The sequence below is a fragment of the Amphibalanus amphitrite genome, unplaced genomic scaffold, assembly GCF_019059575.1.
Source record: "Amphibalanus amphitrite isolate SeventyFive unplaced genomic scaffold, NRLGWU_Aamphi_draft 000023F_arrow, whole genome shotgun sequence".
Lineage (NCBI taxonomy): Eukaryota > Metazoa > Arthropoda > Thecostraca > Balanomorpha > Balanidae > Amphibalanus > Amphibalanus amphitrite.
Genome location: NW_024881519.1, coordinates 1557985 through 1584383, shown reverse-complemented (window position 1 = coordinate 1584383; position 26399 = coordinate 1557985). Strand labels below are relative to the sequence as shown.

Below are 26399 nucleotides of genomic sequence, written 5' to 3'. Positions count from 1 at the left end.
GAAAAACCCCGTACCCCATTCGTTCAACCACCTCACGGCATCTTTCTCCTCGGAGTGAGTTTCCTGTAGTAGATATATATCGGCATTTTTTCTTTTTGAGCCATGTGAACATTTTGTGTCTTTTAGTAGGCCCTCCCTCGCAAGTGCATAATCCGTTTACATTTAATGATATAATCCTAAGCATGCTTATGTGTTCTAGGCACCAGTGACCCCCCAGATCTCTCTATACTTTCTTCACGTGCAACCAACTCGAGTGTTTTGTACGCACTTCTCGTACCTCCCTCAAAAGTTAAGCATACCACACGATTCCTCATTATGCAATAGATGATAACAAAGACATCGTTACTACCAAACTTCAAACCTGAAGGGCAGACATCGCCAGACATCGGCAGACATTCACCTCGGTGTCGGCAAACCGGAACCCGTTAATAAGAGCGTTTGACCGGATTTTTTCTAGAAGTGGTTCTATGCAAACGAGAAATAATCCACAGCTCAGCGGACATCCCTGTCTAAGGCCGCGTCTTATTCGATAACGTTCTGACAGGAAGCCATTGATCTGGATTTGTGCCAAACTCACTGAGAGAGATCGTCAGGATAAACCAAGCTAACCCATTTGAGAAAATTCCGGCCGATTCCAAATTTTCAAAGGGCACATTTCAGATACTCCCAGCTTACGGAATCCTAGGCCTTTTCCCAATCACAAAAGGGAAGCAGACCTTTTTTATTACTTTCCTCGGCAAAGTTTATTATGTCTAAAACTAACCGTACGTTTTCGCCAATATAGCGGCCTTTAAGCCTCGCCCGCACATGGGGGGGGGGGGTTGCCACCCCCCAGGTAGTCTTTCTGCTCTGCACTCAACATTTTTAAAGCTAGAAGGCTGATTTTTCGTATAGCTGCTCCTCTATCCTTTCTTGATGTCCACTGAAAATTTCAAGTTTCTGTGATTTTTGGTTTCGGAGATATGACCTTGTTTTTCAGGTCATGTCATGACCCAAATGGCCAATTCTCAACATCTTGCGTTTGCCATGGGCATTATGAGCTTTTGACACCCTGATTTCGGCCTTTTTTGCCAGTCTTACCTCCTACCTATCATGGAACATGTTGTTCGACGATGTACAGGGGTCAAGGTCAGGGTCAAGGTCAACCTAGGTCACCTAAGATAATTGCGTTTTAGGCAAGTTAAATTTACTTTTTTTGAAGTTTTTTGACTGCATTTTTGGTAAAAGCTTCTCAGATCATGATTTCATGTAATATGGACCCAAAAACAATCGGTGCACACATCAGTATACACACAGACACACACAGACATACAAACACATATAATTGACCTTGACCTAACTTGACCTGAAATGACCTCAGCAGCAAAATTCTGGTCGGGTAGTGTGACAAAGAGGTTCTAGCTGGCTTGGCACCAGAAAACAGCATCGTCATCGGTATTTGATAAGCAGCACACTTGATATCCAACGGTGACCCAAAACAGCAACATTTTTTAGTTTGACCTGACCTGGAAGGTCAATGACTGACCTGAGAAGGTAAAACTGGGTATCATTGGATTTGTCTCTTCCCAAACAATCTTTTTGGTCTTTACTGCTAAGCTCTATCTCTAACAGGAACGAAATGGCGCGGGGGGTGGCAACCACCCCCCCCCCCATGTGCGTTCTAGGATGGGAAAATGGCATGTGCGGGCGAGGGTTAATGAACGCAGCCTGATCGTGATTTATTTATTATGCCCCCTGTTAACTTAGCCAGTCTTCTCGCAAGCGCTTTTGTAATTATTTTGAACACTACGTTGAGCAAGCTGATAGGGCGAAATGATTGGACGGTAGCAGTAGTCTGATTTTTCTTTGGAATGAGTATTGTTACGCTCTTCCGCAATTCAGACGGATGATCGCCTTATCGTAACATTCCGAGGCGGCGTTGAAAACAAGAGTGCCAGGTTGGTCCCAAAATGTCCTATAGAACGGTACTGTGTATCCGTCCGGTCCCGGACTGGTTGACCCGTTCATGGAATTTAGCGACGCTTGGAGCTCCTCAACCGTAAGCGGCGCCTCTGTTTCTGGTCATCTGTAAGTGTACTTATCCTAATGTTAGACAGGAAGTCATCTGGGTAAACATCAGGGCCCCGGTCGTATAATTTAACGTAATAGAAGCTACACTCATTCAGCATCGCCGAAGGGTCACTCGAAATCTCGCCAGAGGCAGTGTGTGTAAGTTTCAATGATTTCAAAACGTTCCATATGCGACTCCTTTTATTCAAGCCATGAAAATATGTTGTACCGCGTTCAGCCGCATTTCGCCACCGTGCCTTGCAGCTGATGATCCCACGTTGGGTAGACGCTTGAACCAAATTGAATCTTTCCTCTGTTAAACGCGATAGTGACTGTTGATTTTCATTGACACTTGGTTGACTTTGAAGTGTATTTATTTTTGCCTTCAGCTCTATTAGTCGTTTGTCTCTCTCTCTGTCTCTCTCTCTCTCTCTCTCTCTCTCTCTCTCTCTCTCTCTCTCTCTCTCTCTCTCTCTCTCTCTCTCTCTCTCTCTCTCTCTCTCTCTCTCTCTCTCTCTCTCTCTCTCTCTCTCTCTCTCTCTCTCTCTCTCTCTCTCTCTCTCTCTCTCTCTCTCTCTCTCTCTCTCTTCTTGTGGGTGGCAAACTGTATAATCCATCCCCTTAACCCGCGCCCCGCTGGGGGGGGGGCAGAATCTGCCCCCTCCCGTTTTTCGCCAATAACTTCTAAACGCGTTACGCCAGCAACGTCAAACTTTCAGTACCTTATCATACATCAATTTAACACGTTCCCTGAAAATTTGAGCGAAATCCGTAGGAACTTTTTTGAGAAATTGACGTTTTAGTGACGTCATGTTCGCCATTTTCGCCTCAAAAACGGCAAAATTTCAAACGCCGCTAACATCTTCATATTTAAAGGAATCAAGACGTAACAAAAAAGGATATACGTGATTCTACTTTGTCTATCAAATGGCTATCTCAATTTTTTTTAATTTTGGATTTTGGCCCATTTTTTTTTCTAAAAAAACTGACTTTTTTGGGTAAATAATTATAAAATTCAAAATTTTGAGTGTATCGAAAAACCGGAATATATGTCAGAGAAGTGGTGTATGTGCACCTACATACCAATTTTTAGAAGAATCGGTTCAAAAATGTGGGAGTTATTCAAAATTGTATGACGTCACGACACACAAAAATTTTGAAAAATGATTTTTTTTGGGAAGTACTAGACCTCGTACGGAAACAAAAATAGCACCATTCGATTCGCCGCGAAAAACTGCATCGGATAGACACCTTTTTAGGCCTTAACAACCAACTTCAAAATTTAACCTCACTTGACCTGACCTTGACCTGACCTCGACCTGAACTTCATCCAGAGGTGGTCCATATCACTTATTGAGTGTGCCTATTGAATTCTATGAGTAAAATGACCCATAAAACATGTGTCGTACATGCCCTTTTCTATATTTTGCTTTTGGTGACCTGACCTGACCTGACCTTGACCTTTGAATGACATTGTATGCAACGAATATTGTCTTGGTAGTCTAAGAACACGTTTTGGGCAATCAGTCTCAGTCCATTTTTCGGCAACTACGGTGCAAGGCCGATACTGTAGAAACTTGCATCTTGTACCCTTGACCTGACCTTGACCTGACCTCTGACCTACTTAAGCAAAAAAAAATGGGCTCTTTAGATCCGCCTTGTTGAGAGCTTTCGATTGCCGTTTTCCCCGTCCTTCTAAGACCATCGGTTCAGAAGTTAGACAGGGAGGCAGAATCTGCCCCCCCCCCCCCCCAGCAGGGCGCGTATGGCTGAATAGCCCAGCGGGGCGCGGGTTAACACGCAGGGGCGGCACCACGAATTTTTGACTGTGGGGTACTAGGGTGAAAAGGGCCCATGCGTTTTGAAAGGAACCCATTGTGAAAAGGGCCCTTGCACGGTGAAAAGGGCCCATACATTTATCATTGCGTAACCCGCGCTGTGCTGGGGGGGGGGGCGTTTTTACGCCCCCCACCCTTTTAGTTTTTTTGCGAATATCTCAAAAAACGGCGGCGCACCTGTTCATACATCATTTCCGCACATGTTAAAATCTCAGACCCGGGTCTTCAAGGTCAGGTCACCAGGTCACGTCAAGTGACCAGAAGTCAATGGGAGAAAATTGAAATGTGCCTCTTTTGGACGAGTGTCGTTCAAAACGCTCTCAAACATCAGTTCATACGTAAACATAGCACACTGAATCGGAAAACTGCACCTGTGACCCCTCTGTATGCCCCTGAGATCATCTCCGGTCGTGAACGGTCACCAGCAGTTTTGTGGCCATAACTTTTGATAAAGGCGTGCTAGAGCGGTGAAAACACGTCAGATGTGTTCAGCTCGACCATACGGATCAACTGATATGCAGCATGATCCTTTCCGGTTAGGTCATGACCTTGACCGAAGGTCAAATTTTAAAAAATGACCTTTCAAGGTCAACGAATAGTTCGTTCGACGTGTCTCGACGAGAGGAACACGATGCTGCCAAAAGTAACATCGTGAGTCTCTTGAGTCAAAAGTTATAGCTGAAAAACATTGTTCGGGTAAAGGGCTATTTTTTACAGTTTTTTTGCCCTCTGGAGGCTAAACCGTTGACCTGATGTCAGATCTGAGAGCATTGTTCAGAAAGGTCTGTAAAAGGGCTATCGAATGCGCTTTTCCGTGGCGCCATAGCTGTATTGGATCCCGAGTTAGCCGGTGGCAGTTTCCAAAATTATTGAAATGGACTAAATTTGACCTTCGATGACCTCTGGTGACCTGACCTTTGACCTGAAATTAAAAATCACCGAAGCTACGTGTCCCATGAGCCAAGTTAGACGGGGGGCATGAAAACGCCCCCTTCCCCCAGCACTCGGCGGAAAGTTCGGGCCACCAGCACGGCGCGGGTTAACCCGCGCCCGGCTGGGGGTCCTGGATTTCCACGCCCTGCTGGGGGGGGGGGGTGTTTGAACACCCCCTTCTAACTCGGCTCCTGGGCCACGTAGCGATACGCGGAAGGCGGCGTTCGAAAGAGCGCCAAAAATAATGACGAAATCACTTCGGTCAATTTTTTGGTCAGGTCAAAGGTCAGGTCACCATAGGTCATTGAAGGCAAAATTTTGCCGATTTCCAGGTCGAATGTCGACAATTTCCAAGAAGCCAACGCATAACTCGGGAACCAATAGAGCTACAGTGCCGCAGAAAAGCGCATTCGATAGCCCTATTAACGCCCTTTCTGAGTAATCCTCTCAGATTCGACCTAACGTCAACGGTTTTGCCTGCAGGGGGCAAAAACTGCAAAAATAGCCGATTTTTTCGGGAACAGTTTTTCTGCAATAACTTTGATCAAAGCCTTGTACGAGCTTACTTTTACCGGCATCGTGTTCCTCTCGTCAAGACTCATCGAATGAACTATAATTTGACCTTGAAAGGTCAACTTGAAAATTTGACCTCAGGTCAAGGTCATGACCTGATCGGAAAGGGTCATGTTGCATATCAGTCGATCCGTATCGTCGATCTGAACACATCTAAGGCGTTTTCATCGCTCTAGCATGCCTCTATCAAAAGTTATTTGCGAAAAACTGTTAGATACCATTCGTGACCTAAGATGACCTCAGGGCATAAACAGGGGTCACGGACACCATTTTCATGTTCAGTGTGTCTAAACCACTTGTAATTCAGTGTTTGGGAGTGTTTATAATGTCTTTCGTCCAAAAGAGGCGCATTTCAATTTTCTCCCATTGACTTATAATGGGGAGGTCGCAAAATTGACCTGACCTTAGGTCATCGATATCAAAATTCTGAGATAAACATTTTGTACATGCTATTGCTCTTAGCAATCGCTGAAAGTTTCAAAGCGATCAGTCACTCGGTGTAGCTATGACAGACATTGAAACTTTTTATGAGGTGAGGTCACTTCAAGTGACCTGGTGACCTGACCTTGAATGACCTTGGTCTGAAATTTTCACAACATGTGTAGAATTGATGTATGATAAGGTGTACCAAAAACGACGGCGCTCTGCGCCGCCGTTTTTGAGATATTCGCGAAAAACCACAAGGGGGTGTTCAAACACCCCCCAGCAGGGCGCGGGTTAAAGGGACTATCCCACCTTTAACATGGGGTTTGAGTTGAGATAGCCAAGTTTGCGGCGAGGTTCAGAAACCACTATCTATCTAGGTTGCAACCTCTGCGGCCTCTTGGTGTTGAAGAAAGTCGTTCCCTTCATTTGAAAATGGGCCTTGTACAAGGCCCTATCTTCAACATGGAGCGACCATTAGTGTGACGTCACCTCGTTTAGTCATTCTGATTTAAATGGGTTTGTTCGTTGAAAAATCGCTTAAAACTTGGTCTGAACTTGGTTGTGGTGCCTACAGAGTAAAAAGAATCAGCTTTTTGACAGTAATGTGGCCTGGGGAAGGAGGTAATTTTGGGCTGTGACGTCACATATTTGAAAGTTTGTGTTTGGAATATGGGAAGCCTAAGATGTTTAATGAAAAATAAATGCCAGAACCGTGTTCCTGGTCATCCAATCTATAAAGTCGGGCACAATTTAACTGGTTTTAACAACATCTTAGAAGGTGGGATAGTCCCTTTAAAGGCACTTGCAATCTGTTATGTTCTGGTCACCGCGCATGCGTGCCGCGTGGCGGACGATACTAGCGCCACTGGTGGTGACACGGTAATTAGGGTCAGTCGTTCTTCTGAGCTCGCGAGAGGTGGTGTGTCATTGCCGGCCAATACACTCCGTAACTGAACATGGCGCGGTCGGCATAGGAGTGCGACCAAAGAGTGCGCGGAGTGATTCGGCGATCGGCATTGCGAGAGCAGTGAACCATGGAGGAGCAAATGGCGCGCCTAACGGCGCTGCTCGTGCAGCAGTCCGAGATGGCGGCCCAGGCTCAGCGGGAGGCGTCACAGCGGAATGAGCAGCTGGCGACGATGCTGGAGCGCGTGCTGGTGCAGGACCGTCCACCGGCTCCAGCTCCGAGGGGCGACACACTGGTGCCATCTGAGAGTGCAGCCGTAGTCGCCAGCGCCCCTGCCCGGCTGCCAGCCGGCGCCGTTACCGCTCCGTTTCTCGTCTCGTCGGCGTCACTGAAGGAGTTCGGAACGTGGTGGCAGAAGCTGAAAAACTACCGGCTTCTCACGCGCCTAGACTCTCTCTCGATCGAAGAGCAGAGGGCGGCAGTGATGTCTCTCCTGGACGATGACTGGGCCCGGACGGTGCGGTACACCATCCCGATTCCGCAGGACGCAGACATCGAGAGCACGCTGGACGCCATGGAGGCGCATCTTCGTGGCCAGCGGAGTGTCATGCTCGACCGGCGCGAGTTTTACTCGCGAATCCAACTGGCTGGTGAGACAATTGACGATTTTCTGTGCTCTATCAAGGAGATCGCGGCATATTGTGATTTTTGCACACACTGTTTGGACGATCAATACCGCGATCGTATCGTCACCGGCACGAGTGATGAAGAGGCTCTTAAGCTAATGCTTCATGAGCGAGACCTCACACTGCAGAGGGCAGTAGACATATGTCGCGCGTGCGAAACGGCTAGTGTTAACAGTGCAGCTCTGAGGGGAGAGACCGCTCGGATAGGCCGGTTGTCGGCATATCGGAAGCAGCGGCGTGTCGGCCCGGACTCACGGCCGCTCAGTGACCGGCGGGACAAGTGTGACCGCTGTGGACGTAGTCAACACGCCGAGAGAGACCGGTGCCCGGCCATGAATGTCTAATGTTATGAGTGTGGCGTTCTGGGACATTTCGCCGCAATGTGCCCCTCCCCGCGGCCGAGTTCAGGTCAAGACCGGCCCGCCCGTGTGCGTGACCTTGACCCGGCTGGCGCGGGCCGCGCTCGGGACAGCAGGTCACGTGACTCTGCGCGCGGCCGGCAGCCGAGCAGCCGGGCACGAGAGGGCTCGCCGTCGGGCTACAGCAGCCGGCAGCAGCGGCCGGACGGGAGCACAGCTGATGTGCGCCCGGTGCTAGCAGATGTATGCGTGGAAAACATCATCGCCGAGCCGACGCCTACAATTGTCGTGACCATGGAACACCCGGCTGGGGTGGCGACCGTTGCCGGCACACCGGACACCGGGGCGGAGGCCTCAGTGATGGGTGCTGATACGGCGACGTCTCTGGGCATCATCGCCGGCGAAGTGACGCCGTCGGCTAGGTTTACGTCGGCTGGCCGAACCCCGCTCACTTGTATCGGCCAGTTTGAGGCGACGCTGGGTTTGGGAGACTGCCGAGTCGACACTACCGTGTTCATACTGAAAGAAGTGCGTGGCTTCCTGATCGGCTGGAAGGACGTAATGAAGCTGCGTGTTCTGCCGGCCGACTTCCCTGCCCAGATACCGGCCCGGAGCGGAGGATGCCGAGCTGTCGCGGCCGACACGGACCCGTGCGGCTCTGGCGCAGCGCGCTGCAGCCGGCTGCGCGGTCAGTCGCCGGAGTCCGTACGCCAGGTGGCGCCATCTGTAATTCGGCAGAGCCGTCTGCCAGCGCCATCTAGCACCGAGAAGACCGGTGGGCCGGCGGCCGTCCTTGAGCCACTAGAGCAGTCACCCAGCCCAGTCCCAGTGTGGGAACACGCGTACGACCCACCGGAAGAAGTAGTGAGACAGCATGAAGAGGCGCTGCTGTCACACTTCCAGCAAGTGTTCGGCAGAGATGGCACTCTGCGCGAGATGGCCGGTGGCCCTATGCAGATAGAGCTGACGGACGACGCTGTGCCCTCAGCTATCACTGCGGCGCGGACCATACCATACTGCTGGCGGGACAGCATCAAGAGACAACTGGATGAACTGCAGGAGAGAGGGATTATCGAACCGGTCAACCATCCCACAGACTGGACACATCCGATGGTGCCAGTCGCGAAGAAGGACGGCGGCGTCAGACTCTGCGTAGACCTGACCCGCCTAAACAAGTTCGTCAGGCGCCCGACGTACCCGACGAGGCCCGTCCACGACGCGGTGGCCGGCATCGCAGGTGAAGCACGCTGGATGACAACGCTTGACGCCACAATGGGCTATCATCAAATCCAGATCGCAGAACACTGCAGAGACCTGACTTGCTTCATAACGCCGTTTGGACGTATGCGGTACATTCGCTGTCCGATGGGCCTGGTCAGCGCCATGGACGTCTACAATCGGCGCGGGGATGAGGCCCTGGGTGACATACCCCAGACGGTGAAGATTGTGGACGACGTCCTGACGTACGACGCGTCGTACAGAGAGCACCTGGTCCACGTCATCACCGTACTGCAGCGCTGTGACGCCTGGGGTATCACCCTGAACCCAAAGAAGTTCCAGTTCGCTCGTCATGCGCTGGACTTCTGTGGATATCACGTCACCGAAAACGGCTACACCGTGGATGACAGCAAGCTGAGGGCGGTGGCAGAGTTCCCGCGCCCGGAAAACGTGACTGACCTCAGGTCGTTCATGGGGCTCACTAACCAGCTGAGCGGGTTCTCAGCGGACCTCGCCAGCGTGGCTCAGCCTCTGCGAGATCTCCTGAAGCAAAGAACGGTGTGGAACTGGACTGCACAGCAAGAAGAGGCCTTCCAAGCTGTGAAGAAGGCGCTGGTCGCGCCACCTATCCTGGCTTTTTTCGACCCGCACGCACCTACAGCACTGCATACCGACGCCGCCCGCACCCGCGGCCTCGGATTCGTGCTCATGCAACGACACGGAGACAAATGGGTCATGATCCAGTGTGGATCCCGTTTCCTAACGGATACAGAAACGCGGTACTCAGTGATTGAAGTGGAGTGTCTGGCAGTTCTGTGGGCATGCCGCAAGTGTCACTCGTATCTGGCCGGTCTCCCACACTTTGATCTGGTGGTGGACCACCGGCCACTGATCCCCATACTGAACTCCAAGCGGCTGACGGAAATTGACAACCCACGTCTCCAGCGCCTGCGGGAGAAGCTGTCTCCGTACAGTTTCACAGCCAACTGGCACAAAGGTGTGGAACACTGTGCACCTGATGCTCTGTCTCGGGCGCCCGTCAGCGATCCGGGGCTGGAAGATGAGGTCGCCGAGGATGCCGAGGATGCGCTGCACGCAGCTGTAGTGGCGGCTCTGACGGCGACCTGTGAAGAAGGCGAGCAGATCGCGCCGCTGCAAGACCGCACGCTGGATGCTGTCCGGGCGGCTGCGGCCCGAGATCCAGAGTACACGACGCTGCGGGACACCATACTGGATGGATTTCCGTCACAGCGGTTCGAAGTACCTCCCTCGGTCCGCCCATACTGGGGAATCCGTGACATGTTGGCTGTGGACGACGATTTAGTAGTGTATGGTCCTCGGCTCATCATTCCGGTCAGCCTACGCAGAGAAGTACTGGCTGGACTACATGACGCGCACCAGGGAATAGAGAAGACGAAACGGCGGGCACGACAGAGCGTGTTCTGGCCAGGAATAGACAGAGACATCGCCAACACTGTCGCCGCATGCGTGAGCTGCCGACAGCTGACACCGAGTCACTGCAATGAGCCATCTGGCAGGAAGAAGAAGAAGGAGCTCCGACTCGGGTGTTCGAGTCAGTGTCGGCCGACTACTTCCATGTGGCCGGTCGGACATACCTCATTTACGCTGATCGGCTGTCCGGCTGGCCGTATTTGACGGTTTGTCCGCGAGCGGCATCGGCGGACCACCTCACAAGACAGCTGCGAACCATGTTCGCCGTGACTGGTGTGCCAGTCGTACTCCGGACAGACGGCGGGCCACAGTTCGCCTCCTCTACGCTGCGCCGTTTCCTGGAGAGGTGGGGCGTTCGGCATGAAATGTCGTCACCAAGATATCCCCGCTCTAACGGGCATGCGGAGGCGGCCGTGAAAACTGTCAAGAAGCTGGTGGTGGCCGCGTCATCCAGCGGTCGGCTCGATGACGAACAGCTCGACAGAGGCCTTCTGGAGCTGCGCAACGCTCCGCGCGCCGATGGTCGATCCCCGGCGCAGGTCGTGTTCGGCCATCCGCTGCGATCGGGCTCCGTGCCGATGCACCCCGTGCCTATGCCGCCATCTGGCAGCGGGCCGCCGATGAGTGTGACGAGAAGGCTGCTGAGGTCGCAGAGGACGTCAGAGACCGGCACGACTCACGAGCGCGTCCGCTCTCCAGTCTACGGATCGGCTGCAAGGTGGACATCCAGAACACCGATACCAGGCGTTGGGATCGCACCGGCGTCATCGTGGGCATCGGTCGGCGGCGGTCGTACCTGGTGAAGCTGCCCAGTGGGCGCATATGGTGGCGGAACAGGAGGTTCCTCCGGCCGCTGCGCTCCATGCTGGTGAGCACGGGGCCGTCCTCACCGCGGCTAGCCGGCCCAGCCCAACCAGTCAGCCACGAACGACTGATCATCCCATCCGAGCTGGAGGTGACCCCCGCGTCGCCGCCGCCCTCTCCGCCGATGACGTCGCCGCCGTTGCCGATCCTTCGCCGCAGTGGCCGGGACCGGCGACCGCCATCCAGGCTCACTGTCCGTTGGGGAGGCTGCTCCTACGAATAGTGTTACTCAGTGAATCTGTAGAACTCACTCGTTTGGTTTGTTCCCTGTTTTTTTTTTTTTGGTGTTTGGGTTCTAAGGCCTGTTTCGTTTGGTCAGTTATACACAACTTAGGTGTATGTATAACTAAGGGGGAGGTGTTATGTTCTGGTCACCGCGCATGCGTGCCGCGTGGCGGACGATACTAGCGCCACTGGTGGTGACACGGTAATTAGGGTCAGTCGTTCTTCTGAGCTCGCGAGAGGTGGTGTGTCATTGCCGGCCAATACACTCCGTAACTGAACACAATCTAACAGTTGACAGTGAAAGATGATAGAACTTGAAAGAAAGCTTTTCTGTTTTTCCTTTTATCAATTTAGTCCGAACTTTTTGATAGGAAGGATTCACAAGGACAGAGCCACCGCTAAGCGAAGCTTGTTACAGTGACCCTGCCCTCTACCCTCCGATCGTCAAATTCCAGTTCTATGGCAGAACTTAGAGTCCAAAGTTTAATGTGCGCACATAGCCGCGCACGGCCGGTCCCCTCACTAACTACGCCTGGCTACGGCCTGCCACCAACCGCAACCATACCTGTCAAGAGGCCCATAAACATCAAGCACCCGCCGCGCTTCGAGCCCGGACTGTTATAACCGGGAACGTGTGCTCTCACCACGTGGAGTTCAACGCTCTACCAACTGAACGCGGGACCGGCTTAACCCGCGCACCGACGGGGGGGGGGGGCGGATATCCGCCCCCCCCCTGAGGTTTTTCGCGAATAGCGGAAAGCGCCGCGAAATTTGGTACGACTATTACCTCATCAATTTTACACATGGTGTGCAAGTTTGAACCTCCTACCTTTTAAGGTCAGGTCACCAGGTCACTTTGAATGACCCAACTTCAAGTCACTTTTTTGCAACTTTGTCACCGTGCCAGAGCTACAGTAGATGTCGGTGGCCTTTGAAAGTCGCAGGATGTTATTAGGTCATAAGAAGCTACAATTTTTATATCTCGGAATTTTGATATCGGTGACCTAAGGTCAGGTCAATTTCGCGACCTCCCCATTATAAGTCAATGGGGGAAAAATCAACTCCCTGTTTTTACCACTAAAACGGGTCGGAATGGCCCCATATACCATACATGACTTCATATACGATCAACCTTCACTAGCTTGAGGTCTGTTTTGCTGTTGGGCAGCTGTGAGGTCATGTGACGTCATCAAAGGTCACCAAAGGTTTTTGGCCAATAACTTCGTACAGGAACAAGATACAGCCGCATGGATGGTCTCATTGTGTTCAGCTCGTCAAGACGCATCGAATGATGTGCATGATGACCTCGAGGTCACGTGACCTGAGGTCAACCTTTGACCTTGACCTTTCGAGGTCAACATATATATCATTCGATGCGGATTGACGAGAGGACGATGCTGCCCATAGTTTGTTCCTATCTTGACTAATTCGAAAGTTATTCGAGAAAAACTCTCTCAATATCTAGCGCCGCCATTTTGACTTTTTCGACTCCTGTGACGTCATCTCTGACCTGACTGAAAATGACCTTAGTAAAAAATTGTAGATCTTGACCGTGCGTATCCGATGCCGTTTACCGCTTGTCGCTATCTTGCTTCGTTCTCGAGATCTCAGGGGGGGGGGGCGGTCATCCGCCCCCCCCGTCGGTGCGAAGTTGGCGCAGACCCCCGTCGGTGCGCGGGTTAAGACTAAAAACACTTAACCCTCGCCCCAGTAGGGGGGGGGGCATATGTTACCACCCTGTGGCGTTTTTTTTTTGCGTGTGAATAAAAACCGCGGCGCGTAGCGCCTCGCCGCTTGAAGTATCTTTTTGTACATCAATTTTGGACGTGTGAAATTTTTTACCCCAGGTCATGTCAGGTCAGGTCACCAGGTCAATTTAACTGACCAATCCTAAACAAGTTTGCAATCATGTCCAGCCTGCAGTATTTGTGAGAGAGGCATTACACTTGGTGGATTGCATGATGCTATGGGCACCCAATACCCATACTTTGTATATCTCGGATTTTTTATATCCGCGACATAAGGTCAGGACAGTGACGTGACCTTTCCATTATAAGTCAACGGAGAAAAATGAAAATGCCTCTAGATCCGTGTGTACGCATAGGAACAGTCCAAATATTTCATAATCACAATGGTTTGAACCACCCGTGACGAGCAATGTGTCTCTTTTGCTGATAGCCTCTAGAAAGGTCATCCGAGGTTATTTGAGGCTACAAATATATTTTTGCCAATAACTCCCGATTGGAAAGAGATAGAACGCTGGGGATGGCTTCATTGTGTTTGTCTTGTCGAGACGCATCGAATGCCATGCAACATGACCTATTTGGGTCACCAAGTGACCTTGACCTGAGGTCAAAATTTGACCTTGAGTTTTCCAGGTAAAACAAATATATGTTTCAAAGCGGCTGAAGGAGAGAAACACGATAGTGCCATTGCCAATTCTTCATCTTTGCTGGTTCAAAAAATAATCGTGAAAGTATTATCCAAAAACAGCTATTTTCACAATATTTGACCTATGGAGGCTTAACCGTTGACCTGAGATCAATTTTGATAGTGGCCTTATCAAAAGAAGAGTTCAAAGGCTATCGATTGCTTTTCTATGCGTTTTTCTAGCTATCATAACCCTTAGTTTTTGAGTTAGAGGTGGGTGGTAACCATGGGTGGAGCTTTTCCAGGAAAGTTGGTGGGGCAAAAAGTTGTCAAACCTACAATGTCCGATTGTTAAGTTCGATAAAATACAACGATGAATCAATTCTTTTCATTACAGAGATAATATTTTGCATTACACAGACATTTCAAAGCTCCTCAATGCGAAAAACATTGGTTTGCTAAGCAGTAAAGTCCTGCAAATCGGCTTAAGTTGGTGGGGCAAAACTCTTATTGGTGGGGCAAAATGGCAAGTTGGTGGGGCGGCCGCCCCACCAAGTGAATAGGAAGCTCCGCCCCTGGTGGTAACATACACGTATGCCCCCCTCCCCCACTAGGGCGAAGTTGGCTGCCTGAGACCGCCACTGGGACGCGGGTTAATGCAGTATTGCATACCTATTACCTACCAACAAAGATAACCAGCGTTATTTGCTAAATTTACGATCTATTTGAAATGTCTTCCTTTCGTCACGACAAAGATGCTTTGATAGATTGCGAGCCTGCCAATTTTATTGTTCATATTACGGAATATGGATGAGTTCCTACTACTTTTTAACTACGGGGTGCTACTGTATACAGCTGTACACTGCATAGTGCATACTGTATATCCCTCGACGAACCTATTGGTTTTCTACACACGCGCCGGCCGAGGGGGGGATAACGACCCCCTCGCCGTTTCGCCCCTGGTGGAGCTAGCGCGTCGCGGAAAAAAACGAGCGTGTGTGCCGTTACAAGATGCAGAGATTGATACCCGATTTTAAGGTCCTAGGTCAACCGGTGACCTCTGAGGTCAGGTCAAGTGCCCCATGGTACGGTTCCGTTTTTAATGAATAACTTCGCAAAAATACGGCCGCAGAGCCGCGATTTTGGCAGCATCGTGTTCGCCGTCGCTCAGACGCGTCGAATCCTATACTTTTTGTTTGGGTGAGGTCAACCTAGGGTGTTGACCTCGGGTCACGGTCAGGTCAGCGCCCCCAGGTCACCAAATTGGTTTAAGGAGGTCGTGTCGCATACCATTCGATTCAGCAGGTCTTCCTGGGTCTATTGGTGACTTTCCTGACTCGCTAGCTCAATTTGATCGGGAGTTATTGAAGAAAAAACTATGACCCTAATGACATCATAAATGACGCCACGCAAGGTCAACATTGCAAAAGCCAACGCATCAAACCTTGCATTAAGTGCATGAAATCACGATTTTGTATGCTTGAGATAGTAGGAGATCGTTTCCGTCGCCAGAACAGCAGTTTTAGTGTTCTCATTTTTCTCCATTCACTTTAAATGGTGAGGTCACGAAAATGACCTGACATCATATGATCTTAAGAAAAATCCGAAATACACAAGTTGTGAGACTTCTTATGGATGCTAGGTCCTGCAATTTTCATTTCCCTGCGAAAGCTTCTCTGGCAATGAGGGCGTTGCGAAGTTGCGACATCTTAAGACCGCGCAGATGTTCACTTATGACGTCATCAGTGAGTGACCTGACCTGATCCGAAAGTGCACCATTGATGTCAAAAGATCCGGCTTGAATCAAAGGTCAGGTATGCCAAGTTTCAGCTCTCTATCGCCTGCGCACTTGGAGCTATCGCGAAAAAAAAAACTATGGGGGCAGCCGCCCTCCCCCCTCGGCCGGCGAGGGTTAATTAAGACACAATTTCCAGGTACCATATTACCGTGCACAGTTTGAAATCGATTATTTTTGGTAAGAAATTTTGCTTTCAGAACGGGACAAGTGTTCGTGTCACATAATCTTTTTGGGGATAGAGGATCGGAGTCGGGTCGCTTTTCTTGGCCCGGAGTCTGAACGCTTGACTCTTAGCTACAGAAACAGCCTCTGAGCACATGAAGGGGCCCCCTGAACACTTGATGGGGTCCCCTGAGCTACAGAAGGGCCGTGGTGAATACACAAGGCCCTCTGAGCGCATGAATAGGCCCCTGATCTCTTTATGAGGGTCGTCTGAGCGCATACAGAACGCTCCACGGGCCCCTCTGAGCTACAGAATGGCCCCGAGTACACGACAAAGTCCCCTAAGTGCATGAAGGGGCCCTCTGATCACTTGACGGGGCCCATGATCGCTTGACGGGCCCCTGATTGCTTGGCGGGGCCCGTCAAGCCAGAAAACGCCCTATGATTACGCGACAGAGCCCTCTAAGCAAATGAAGAGACTCATGGTTTCAATATCCCTCTGAGCTAAAAGAAAACTCTCTGAGCATATAAAGGGCCCCGCCTGAACGCCTGGCAGGGCTCTCTGAGCGACAGAAAAGCTCTGAGTACACGAGAAGGCCGTCTAAACGCATGAAGGGGCCCCTGCTTCCTTGATGGATGCCCTCTGAGCACATAATTAGGGCCCCTGATTGCTTGACGGGGGCCTTTTAACCCGCGCCCCGTAGGGCTACCGGCGGACCCTACCACCCGTAGGGGGGCCGTTTCGGCCCCCCTAAGATCTCGGAAAGTTACCGGCCGATTTTCAAAATTTAAACGGCGTTCGATAGCCCCACCCGGGAACTACCTTGTGACCAAATGTCATTGACCTAGGTCAAACTGATGACGTCACAGGTCAGGTCAAAGGCCAGATTTTCACCGTTCACAGGCATTTCAAGAAATGTGTTGTGAAATCGAGTAAATTGGTAATTTATTGAAAACCATCGATGGTACATTGTTCGTCAAACACATACTTTGCTATCTGAGGTCACTGATACCAGGTCAGGTCACAGCGAGGTCAGGTCACCAGGGGTCACAATATGAAAGTGTCGTGTGATACAGGGTGACACAAAAAAAAACGGTCATCACCAAATTTCGAATAACTTCGGAAGTTTTATTCAGATCACCCAACTTCGGCCACTTAAGGTCACACCTATGTAGCATACATCCACCAGGTTTCAAGTCTTCACTACGAACACTTTTAGTACAGTGTGTGTTTTACTGACGCTCCACTATGTGCTCCAGGTGAGCGCCACGGCGCTGCAGGGCGTAGGCACACTTGCATCCGGCGGGCAAAGTTGTCGATAACCCGATGGCTGTGCACTTTACAGAGTGCAATGGCCTCTGGAGACAGTGCTCAGGGGGTGTGCTACCCCTGAAACGTTATTCTTATCGGGTTATCGACAACTTTGCCCGCCGGATGCAGGTGTGCCTAACTGCCTACGCCCTGCAGCGCCGGGGCGCTCACCTGGAGCACATTGTGGAGCGTCCGTAAAACACACACTGTACTAAAAGTATTCGTAGTGAAGACTTGAAACTTTGTGGATGTCTGTGACATAGGTGTGACCTAAAGTGGCCGAAGTTTGGTGATGATCTGAATAAAACTTCCGAAGTTATTCGAATTTTGGTGATGACCGTTTTTTTTTTTTTGGTGTCACCCTGTACATGTTTTATGGTCCATATTTCATGACAAATGCGATTATGTGGGTTAGGCAGCCTTTGGGGCCAGCCTAGGTCACGTTTTGGTGAATGTCAGGTCAAGGTCAGGTCAAATTAGGTCAAATTTGAAAGTTGATATTTTTGCATAAAATTGGTAGCGATTCGATGCAGCTCGTCACGGGGAGTCTAATGGTGGTCTTTGTTTTACTCTACGAGGTCTAGAATTGCCAAAAAATGAGTTTGAAAATTTGACGTCATCATTTTTGAACAGTTTTTTCGCTATAACTTGGCCAAAAAACAAGGTATCGATCTGAAATTTGGTATGTATGTAGTAGAGCACTTCATGGGCCGGATAAATCCGTTATCCACGGATAAATCCGCGGACCGGATAGGATTGGATTCTAAATTTGTTAAAAAAGAACGGATATGGGCGGGCCGGATTTGGGAATTGAAGGTTGAACCCGGATCAAAACGGATCAAAATTTTAACATTCAACATTGAAGTTAAAAATTAACCTAATGTGTTAAGCGGCAGCAGAGGTTTGATTAAAGTAATAGGCATCATTTTATGACACTCACTTGTCATAAGACTTGTATGGCTGTCTGGTCCCTTAGATTGAATTTGTTAGTCCAGTTTTGGGTGAAACCAGTTATTGGTGAAACGGATTATTACGGATATTTTTTGGAAGTTTGGCTGCAATACGGGCCATGGGTGGGCCGGATTCTGATATTCAAAGAAAGGCGGATAATGGGCGGATCTGGATATGACTTGCCGGATATGGGCCGGGCCGGATCCTAAAAAGCCTATCCGTGAAGTGCTCTAGTATGTAGATAGAAGAAGGTAGGCACTATCACATATATTCCGGTGTTTTCGAAACTCAAAAAACTTTTTGGATTTTTTGGCTAATATATCCAAAAAATGCTTTTTTTAATTTTTGGGGAACAAAACTCAAAAATTTAAAAATCCGAGACAGCAGTTTTGTAGCCCTGTCAATTCTACACCTTTTATGTCGTGATCACTTTTCTGTATCTTCAAAGCTGTAGGCCTGACAGGTCTTCTCGCGAAGGTCTTTTTTCGGTCGAAAATGACAGAACATGACGTCATTCTGACGTCATTTGTGGCCAACCTATCATAGCCTCTGGAAAATTTTTTGGTCACATTGTGTAAAATTGATGCCCGGAGGGGTCCTGAAAGCTTGGTGGCGATATCTCCAGCCGTTTAGGAGATAACGACCGAAAAGGACAGGGGGCCCGTTTCGCCCCCCCCCCCTACGGGGCGCGGGTTAAAAGCTACATAAAGGCTCTCTGAGACCTGAGTACACGACAGGGGCCTCTGAGCGCATGAAGGGCCCCCTGATCGCGTGACGGGGCCCTCTGAGCTACATAAAAGCTATCTGATCATATAAAGGACCCCTGAACGTTTGATAGGGTTCTCTAAGCGACAGAAGGGCCCTCTAAACGCATAAAGGGCCCCTGAACGTTTGACGGGGCCGCCCCATGAGCTACAAAAAACCCTCCACGTACACGACGGGGCCCTCTGACCGCATGCAGGGGCCCCTGATTGTTTGACAGGGCCCTCTAAGCCATAGAAAGGCCATATGATATGAGTACACGACAGGGCCCTCTAATCGCATGAGGAGGCCCTAATCCCACGTAGCGGGCCCTCTGAGGTACAAAAAAACTCTCTGAGTACATAAAGGGTCCCTGAGCGCCTGACGGGGCTCTCTGAGCGACAAAAAGGCCCCCAGCGCTTAGAGGGACCCTGAACGCTTGACAAGGGTCCTATGAGCTACAGAAAAGCCCTGAGTACAAGAGAGGGCGCTTCAAACGCATGAAGGGGCCCCTGATTCCTTGGCAAGGGCCCTCCGAGCACATGATAAAGGCCCTGATTGCTAGCCGGGGCCCTCTAAGGTACATAAAGGCCCTATGAGTACACGGCAGAGCCCTCTAAGCGCATGAAGAGGCCCCTAATCGCGCGTGACGGGGCCCTCTGAGCTACAAGAAAACTCTCTGAGCATTTAAAGGGTCCCCTCAACGTCTGACAGGTCTCTCTGAGCGACAGAAGGGCCTCCAGCGCTTAAAGGGCCTCTGTACGCTTGACGAGGGCCCTATGAGTTACAGAAAAGCCCTGCGAGAGGGTCCTCTAAACTCATAAAGGGGTCCCTGATTCCTTGACGGGGCCCTCTGAGCACATTATAAGGGTCCCTAATCGCTTGACGGGGGCCCCTCTAAGCTACATAAAGGCCCTCTGAATACACGACAGGACAGGCCTTAAGAGCGCCCTACCGATCAGTAGGGGCCTGTAACACCCGCCTGTTATTTTTTTTCAGCATTGGCCCTCTGTCGGCAATAGTTATTTGATCACTGCTAGAACCTATTTAACGGTTTTAGAGGGCCATTACACGACTACTAAAAAGTCTTGAAAAAGTTCAGACTGGGCTCCTGACTGTGGGGTAGCGGTAGCCTCTAAAGTGTTCGTGACCGACAATCTCACGAGAGAGGATCAGTTCATTTTGTACAAGGCCCGCCAGTACCGCAAGGCGGGCAAGATCCACTCGGCCTGGTCGGATGTCGGAAAGCTGAAGGTGCGCCGAAGCGAGGGCAGCCCTACGACAGTGATCCGCTCGCTGAGCGACCTGCAGAAGATGGTCGACGGTGCGGCTCCGAGACGCGGAGGGACGGCGACGGCAACTGACGGCGACGGCTATCGACGCGTCACGCGGGGCTCAAGCGGCCGCGCCAAGTGAGACCAGTCAGTGCAGCTGTACCCGCCCCTCTCCGCCGGCGCCGCGCTGACTCTTTCTCTGAGAACTCCCGTGGCGTCGCTGCTCTGCCCTCTGTAATGTCCCGCACACGAGGCTGCCCTGGCCGCGCCGCTCCCCTCCCCCTCCCCCTTCCCGGTCCCTTCAGCGGGCCTGTCAGTTGCCGCTGTTTCTGCCGCTCTGCCCCGTGTGTGCGTGTATGCGCCGTGCTCTGCCTTGTGTGTGCGTTTGCCGCGCCCGGAGCACCTGGGCGGGCTGCAGCGGTACCGATGTCCTGAACGGCTACCGCGCCTGTCACCGGGTCACCAGCTGACTGACCTCCCGACAGCTGACCTCTGAACCATGGGACAGGTGTGGCAGGGATTGGGGGGGGGGGGGGAGGGGAGTGGATGGGGAGGGTTGGTGGGGCGGGGTGGTGGTGTCGGCGCTGATGTGTTTGCTTATGAGAGTCGTAGACTCGAGTGATTACAAGCCCTAGTGTTCAAACGACCTACACGGTTTTGTTACGGATTTCATGTGATTACAAAGTGATTACAAAGCCCAGTAGGTGTTCAGACGACGTGCATTGCTTTGGTATGGATTTCGTGTCGCATCGCATGTTTCATATTGTATTTCCTATAATAGTGTACCAACATGTCTCGGTCTCCCACGTGCTTGCCCGTTGTCCACCTGCCAACGGTTGACGTAGCGATATTATGCTGGCAGTGTGCACGCCGGCGCCGTTCGCCTTCGTTGATGCTCGACCTGACGGCCGTCGCCTCCGCCGAGGCTCCGCCGGGGGTGCGGGCTCGCCCGGTACAGCAACTTCATTCGGCCATCTTCGAGGAGTCAGCCGCCGTCCGGGCGCCGCCGCCGCCTGGGGCCGCGGCCCGTGCGGGAGCTTCTAATCCCACAATCCAAGTCCAACCAGCCTTGATTATCCCAAACCAGCGTCTAACATCTCCAACCATACACAGTACTGGACACGACACATCCCAAAGCCTGATTTTGACTAACTCCCAATGGACACGACTTGGACTTTACCGAAACATTCAACTACTTTTGACAATGCATGTATGTATGTATGTATGTATGTATGTATGTATTTAGGTGCTTCCACAAGGTGGGTTTTCGAGCATTCACGTCAGTTAACATAAATACAGGTTTAAAATGCGTATGACAAGAGCAGGGCAAGATTTAAAACGCACATTTTTTTTTATTCAGGCCTCCCTCCAACGGGCACTTGTGGCCCATTTACAGGAGGGCTCCTCCTCCTCCTGGCCCTTGTTCCCCCACCCCCCAGGCTACGGCTGAAGTGGGAGCCTACCCCACACCTAGTGACACAGCCGGGGACGACGCCCGCGGAACGGGCGGAACCGGGAATCGAACCCGAATCCGGCACCGCCCGCACCGCGGGTCGACGCCTTAACCGACTGCGCCACCAGGGCCATATAAAAGACACGGCACATGAACGACAGGTACTACTTCGGTGGGCCTTATCTAGCCAACAGGTATGACCTCAAAGCAGCTTTGAAAGCGCCGCTGCTACCTGCGGCCGACGCTCGTAAGTCCGTGGGCAAATCGTTCCAGGCTCTACACGCACGAGGCCAGAAACAGCGGCGGCCAAACTCAGTGCGGACACGCGGCAGTTCCAGCAGTGTTTCCATGCTCGAGCGGGTGATGCGACAGGATACGTCAGAGCGACGAACAACTCGCTCGCGCAGAGGCTCCGGTGCTCGGTGCTCGATCGTCCATGAGGAGTGCTCGTACTAACAAGACATCATGTTCATAGATAAGGTGGTCAACTTTCAGCCATTTAAGCTCGTGTAACACCGGTGACACTCGCTCGCGGTAGCCAACGTTACTGAGAATGCGCGCGGCAAAATTCAAAGCCTTCTGCACACGACGCCTCTGGGTAGCAGTGCAGCTTCCCCACACAGACAGACAGTACCTACCGCACATGAGGGAATACAAAGGCTTCGATCAGCAGTCGCTTCCGCTTGGTTTCAGCGGGGAGACGGTACCTCATTCTGGCGAATCCGATCAAAAAGCTGTAGCAGCGGCGCACAATTGCTGAAATGTGTGGCTCCCACGACAGACATGAGTCCACCGCGACACCCAGGATCTTGGCGCTGTGTGACGGTCTTTTAAAGCTGCCATCGAAGTTGACCGAGAACTGCGCGTTGGTGGCGAGCCGCCGCGACTTAATGAGAACTAGCTCTGTTTTAATGGGGTTGATTTTGAGGCTGTTTTGAGAAAACCAATCTACAGCAATGGCCAAGTTTTGTTCAATGCGAGTCTGAAGATCTGAAGTGTTTTGAGGCAGGTCAGCGTCAAGAAACTGGGCATCGTCAGCGTACATAATCAGTTTCCCGTGAGGAATACTTTGAGCCATGGCATCGAAGCCATGCATGGCATCGAATCAAACCCAGGGCCAACCGTTAATAAAAATTTAAAAATAGCCCATATAAATATAAATAGTATTACTGCAGAAAATAAAATAGAGGAATTAGAACAATTCATAATAACAAATAACGTACATATTCTAGCGCTAACTGAAACAAAACTTGATGACACGATAGCAAACAGCCAATATACATTACACGACTTCCACCCGCCAATTATCAAGAATAGGACGCGACATGGAGGAGGAGTGGCCCTATATTGTCATAAATCATTACCGATACAAAGACTACTTAATATCGAAATTGGAAACGAAGAGTGGGTATGGGCAAAAATTAAAGTAAAGAACTTAACACTTATCATTAGCTGTATCTATCTTCCGCCCCACTTGTCATCGGACCGACTGCAATCATTCATAGACACTAAGCAACCTGTCTGGCACAAACTTATTCACCAACAGCCGTCATAACACTGGGAGATTTCAACACTGGTAACATATATCTTGATCACTCATTTAATCGGCACAGTGGCATAACCTCATTTGATTACAAAATTAAGGAAACAGCTGATACACTAAACCTTAACCAACTCATCGACGAACCCACAAGACTGGCAAACGCACTGAAAACAATTTAACCCTAGGCCCTCGAGTAAACCGGTGTTTTGCAGGTACCCCTATCCGCAACCATTTTCAACCACCCTCCCAGGAGTACAGTAAGGTCCCATTGCAGTGTAGTCGTCCCTGCTCTCAGCGGACTTGTTCGCTGACAGCGGTTATATCCGCTCAGAGCAAGTACGACTACACCGCAATGGGACCTAGCACTACTCCTGGGAGGGTGGTTAAAAATGGTTGCGGATAGGGGAACCCGTAAAACACTGGTTTACTCGCCAGCCTTGGGTTAAATTGTTTTCAGTGCGATGTCGCAAATTTAAGAGATCTAATATTTACAAATAACACCAACTTAATCCAACATAGCGGCACATTGTCGTCATTTGCAAACCTCGATCATTTCCCTATTTTCGTCGAACTTAACACGACAATAACCGACCAAACTGAGAAGCCACCAATTGTTGTTTGGGAGTACAGGAAAATGAACATTGATCTCCTGACTAAGACACTCACCGACACGGACTGGGATAGCATAATTGAACAAGATTTAGACATAGCTACCTCACAATTCATTACAACACTTCACGACGCGGCAACTGCAACCATACCAAAAAAACTCATTAATCAGAAGCGGAAGGACAAGTCATGGATGACAAGTACAGGTCTCGCGGGTTTTAAGGGTAGGTTTTGCCTTTTCGGCTATATCTTTTTCGTCTTCAGCTTTGCAGGCTTAAAGATGTGACCGATTTATTCGTATAGCTCCTTACCATGATCATGGAAAAAGGTTTGATCGTATGCCGGCTAGTTTCGGAGAAATTTAAAGAAAACCTCAAAATCTGCCATTTGGGGCATTCTGGCCGCGGCTTCCCTGCAGTCGCCTATGACTACAGTGGTGCCACCCAACGGGTAGGACGCTGAAACACAGAGGCATGAATGAATCCAGCGCGTGGTGAACAGTGGATAGAGACGGGACTCGGCAGAGGCTATCACTGCGGCCCGCCGCGCAGGGCGTCCTTGGACAGCGGCCGAGCCCTCGGGCGATGAGGCCAGAGGTCACGAGAGCCCGGCGCTATTTGGCGCACATGAAGGGGAGGCGCTCGCCTCAGCCTTGTAACTCAGCCGGTGTGGTGGTGGTGGTGTTGGGGGGGGGGGGGGCGGCAGGCGGGAGGGGCTAGAACGAATGGGATGGTGGTTTAGGTTTAAAATAGATTGGAAATGTCGTGCCATGGTCAACTTAGATTATTTTTTTTTTTACCTAATAAACATTTATTAACATTACGAAAGAACCCACCATTTTTATTGAGAAATATAAAAGAAATGCTATTTTTCGATGTTACCGTTTACTTTTAATGGAATTCAAACCCTACCTCTTACTACTTACTAGGGGTGATAAAATAAACCCCTCTCCTCAGTTTTTCCTGAATAACTGGCGTAGGAAGTGGCGGATAGCTGCGAAGCTTTCAGTGCCGTAAGTTATTTTTTTCACCATAAGTAAATAAATATCCATGCGGTCAGGAGTCGGGATAAGTTCAGGCCATCCGCAATCTGATATTTTACACCTACTGTTGCCGACAAACTGCAATAGGTAGTTGGTGTTGCGGCTCATTTCGGCTCTGATCGTAGCTGCCGGGCCGGACCGACTCGTGATCCCGGCCGGCGCCGCTCCACGCCGCCGCCGCCCCCATCCCCCTGCCACGCCGCCGGCAGATGGGCCGTCCGCGAGAGACTTTATGGCAGTGATCGGGTGACGGGACGCTCCTCTCTCTCTGCGACCGTGTCCTACAGCTGCAGTTGTATGAAAGGATGTGCTGTTACCGGAGGGACTGACCCGGGGGGAGGGGGTGGGCTGGCGTGGCGTCGCACGTGGAACTGTGTCCCCGGCGGACCGGAGCCGTTAGGCCGGCATGTGCCGACCGCGTGGTAGGGTTACCAGGACGCTGTGTAGTGTGTAGCTTCTTTGTTATTTCATCGCTTCCGTCGCCATCTGTGTCCTCCCGACCCAGCACATAAACGGGGCGGGAGCAACCCTCGCTCTCACTTCTTTACTTTTCGGCGCCGAGAGAGCACTGCCTCGCTCTCTCTGGCCAACTCTTCTTGTCAGTGATCTGTGTTGTCATCGCCTATTCGCCATCTGCAATACTCACCAGTTCGGAAGAATCTTGTGTTTGTGAATGGTGAAAAGTGGAGTGCAGCGGCGGATAAGAGCACGGGGAGAGTGGCACACAGTCAGTTCGCACAGTCTTCTATTTCACGGTGACCGGGTCTACTTATCATTCCTATCTGATTCCTTATTTTCCTAATACCTCTTGCTCTCTGAAAAGAGGGTTCCTTTGTCTCTCTGTAAAGAGGGCTCTATATTTAGGTCTTAACCCGCGCCCCGTAGGGCTACCGGCGGACCCTACCACCCGTAGGGGGGGGGGGGGGCGTTTCGGCCCCCCTAAGATCTCGGAAAGTTACCGGCCGATTTTCAAAATTCAAACGGCGTTTGATAGCCCTACCCGGGAACTACCTTGTGACCAAATTTCATTGACCTAGGTCAAACCGATGACGTCACAGGTCAGGTCAAAGGTCAGATTTTCACCGTTCACAGGCAATTCAAGAAATGTGCTGTGAAATCGAGTAAATTGGTAATTTATTGAAAACCATCGATGGTATATTGTTCGTCAAACACATACTTTGCTATCTGAGGTCACTGATACCAGGTCAGGTCACAGCGAGGTCAGGTCACCGGGGGCCACAATATGAATGTGTCGTGTGATACATGTTTTATGGTCCATTTTACATGACAAATGCGATTATGTGGGTTAGGCAGCCTTTGGGGCCAGCCTAGGTCACGTTTTGGTGAAGGTCAGGTCAAGGTCAGGTCAAATTAGGTCAAATTTAAAAGTTGATATTTTAGCATAAAATGGGTATCCATTCGATGCAGCTCGTCACGGGGAGTCTAATGGTGGTCTTTGTTTTGCTCTACGAGTTCTAGAATTGCCAAAAATTGAGTTTGAAAATTTGACGTCATCATTTTTGAACAGTTTTTTCGCTATAACTTGGCCAAAAAACGAGGTATTGATCTGAAATTTGGTATGTAGATAGAAGACGGCAGGTACTATCACATATA

At 50.7% G+C, this 26399-nt stretch overlaps 1 protein-coding gene across 1 annotated transcript; it reads left to right on the top strand.

Moving 5' to 3' along the window:
• Positions 1-10698: 10698 nt before the first annotated feature.
• On the top strand, positions 10699-11528 carry LOC122392555. The gene is made up of 2 exons (XM_043387582.1): positions 10699-10980; positions 11052-11528. Exons 1-2 carry the CDS (start codon positions 10699-10701, stop codon positions 11526-11528), a joined length of 759 nt encoding a protein of 252 aa, XP_043243517.1.
• Positions 11529-26399: the final 14871 nt, after the last annotated feature.

Excerpts from the sequence above, each read along its gene's own strand:
- LOC122392555 (XM_043387582.1), top strand. The coding sequence starts at position 10,699 with ATGTTCGCCGTGACTGGTGTGCCAGTCGTACTCCGGACAGACGGCGGG. Across the intron at positions 10,981-11,051 it reads ATGGTCGATCCCCGGCGCAG|CGGGCCGCCGATGAGTGTGA; the intron begins GTCGTGTTCGGC and ends GCCATCTGGCAG.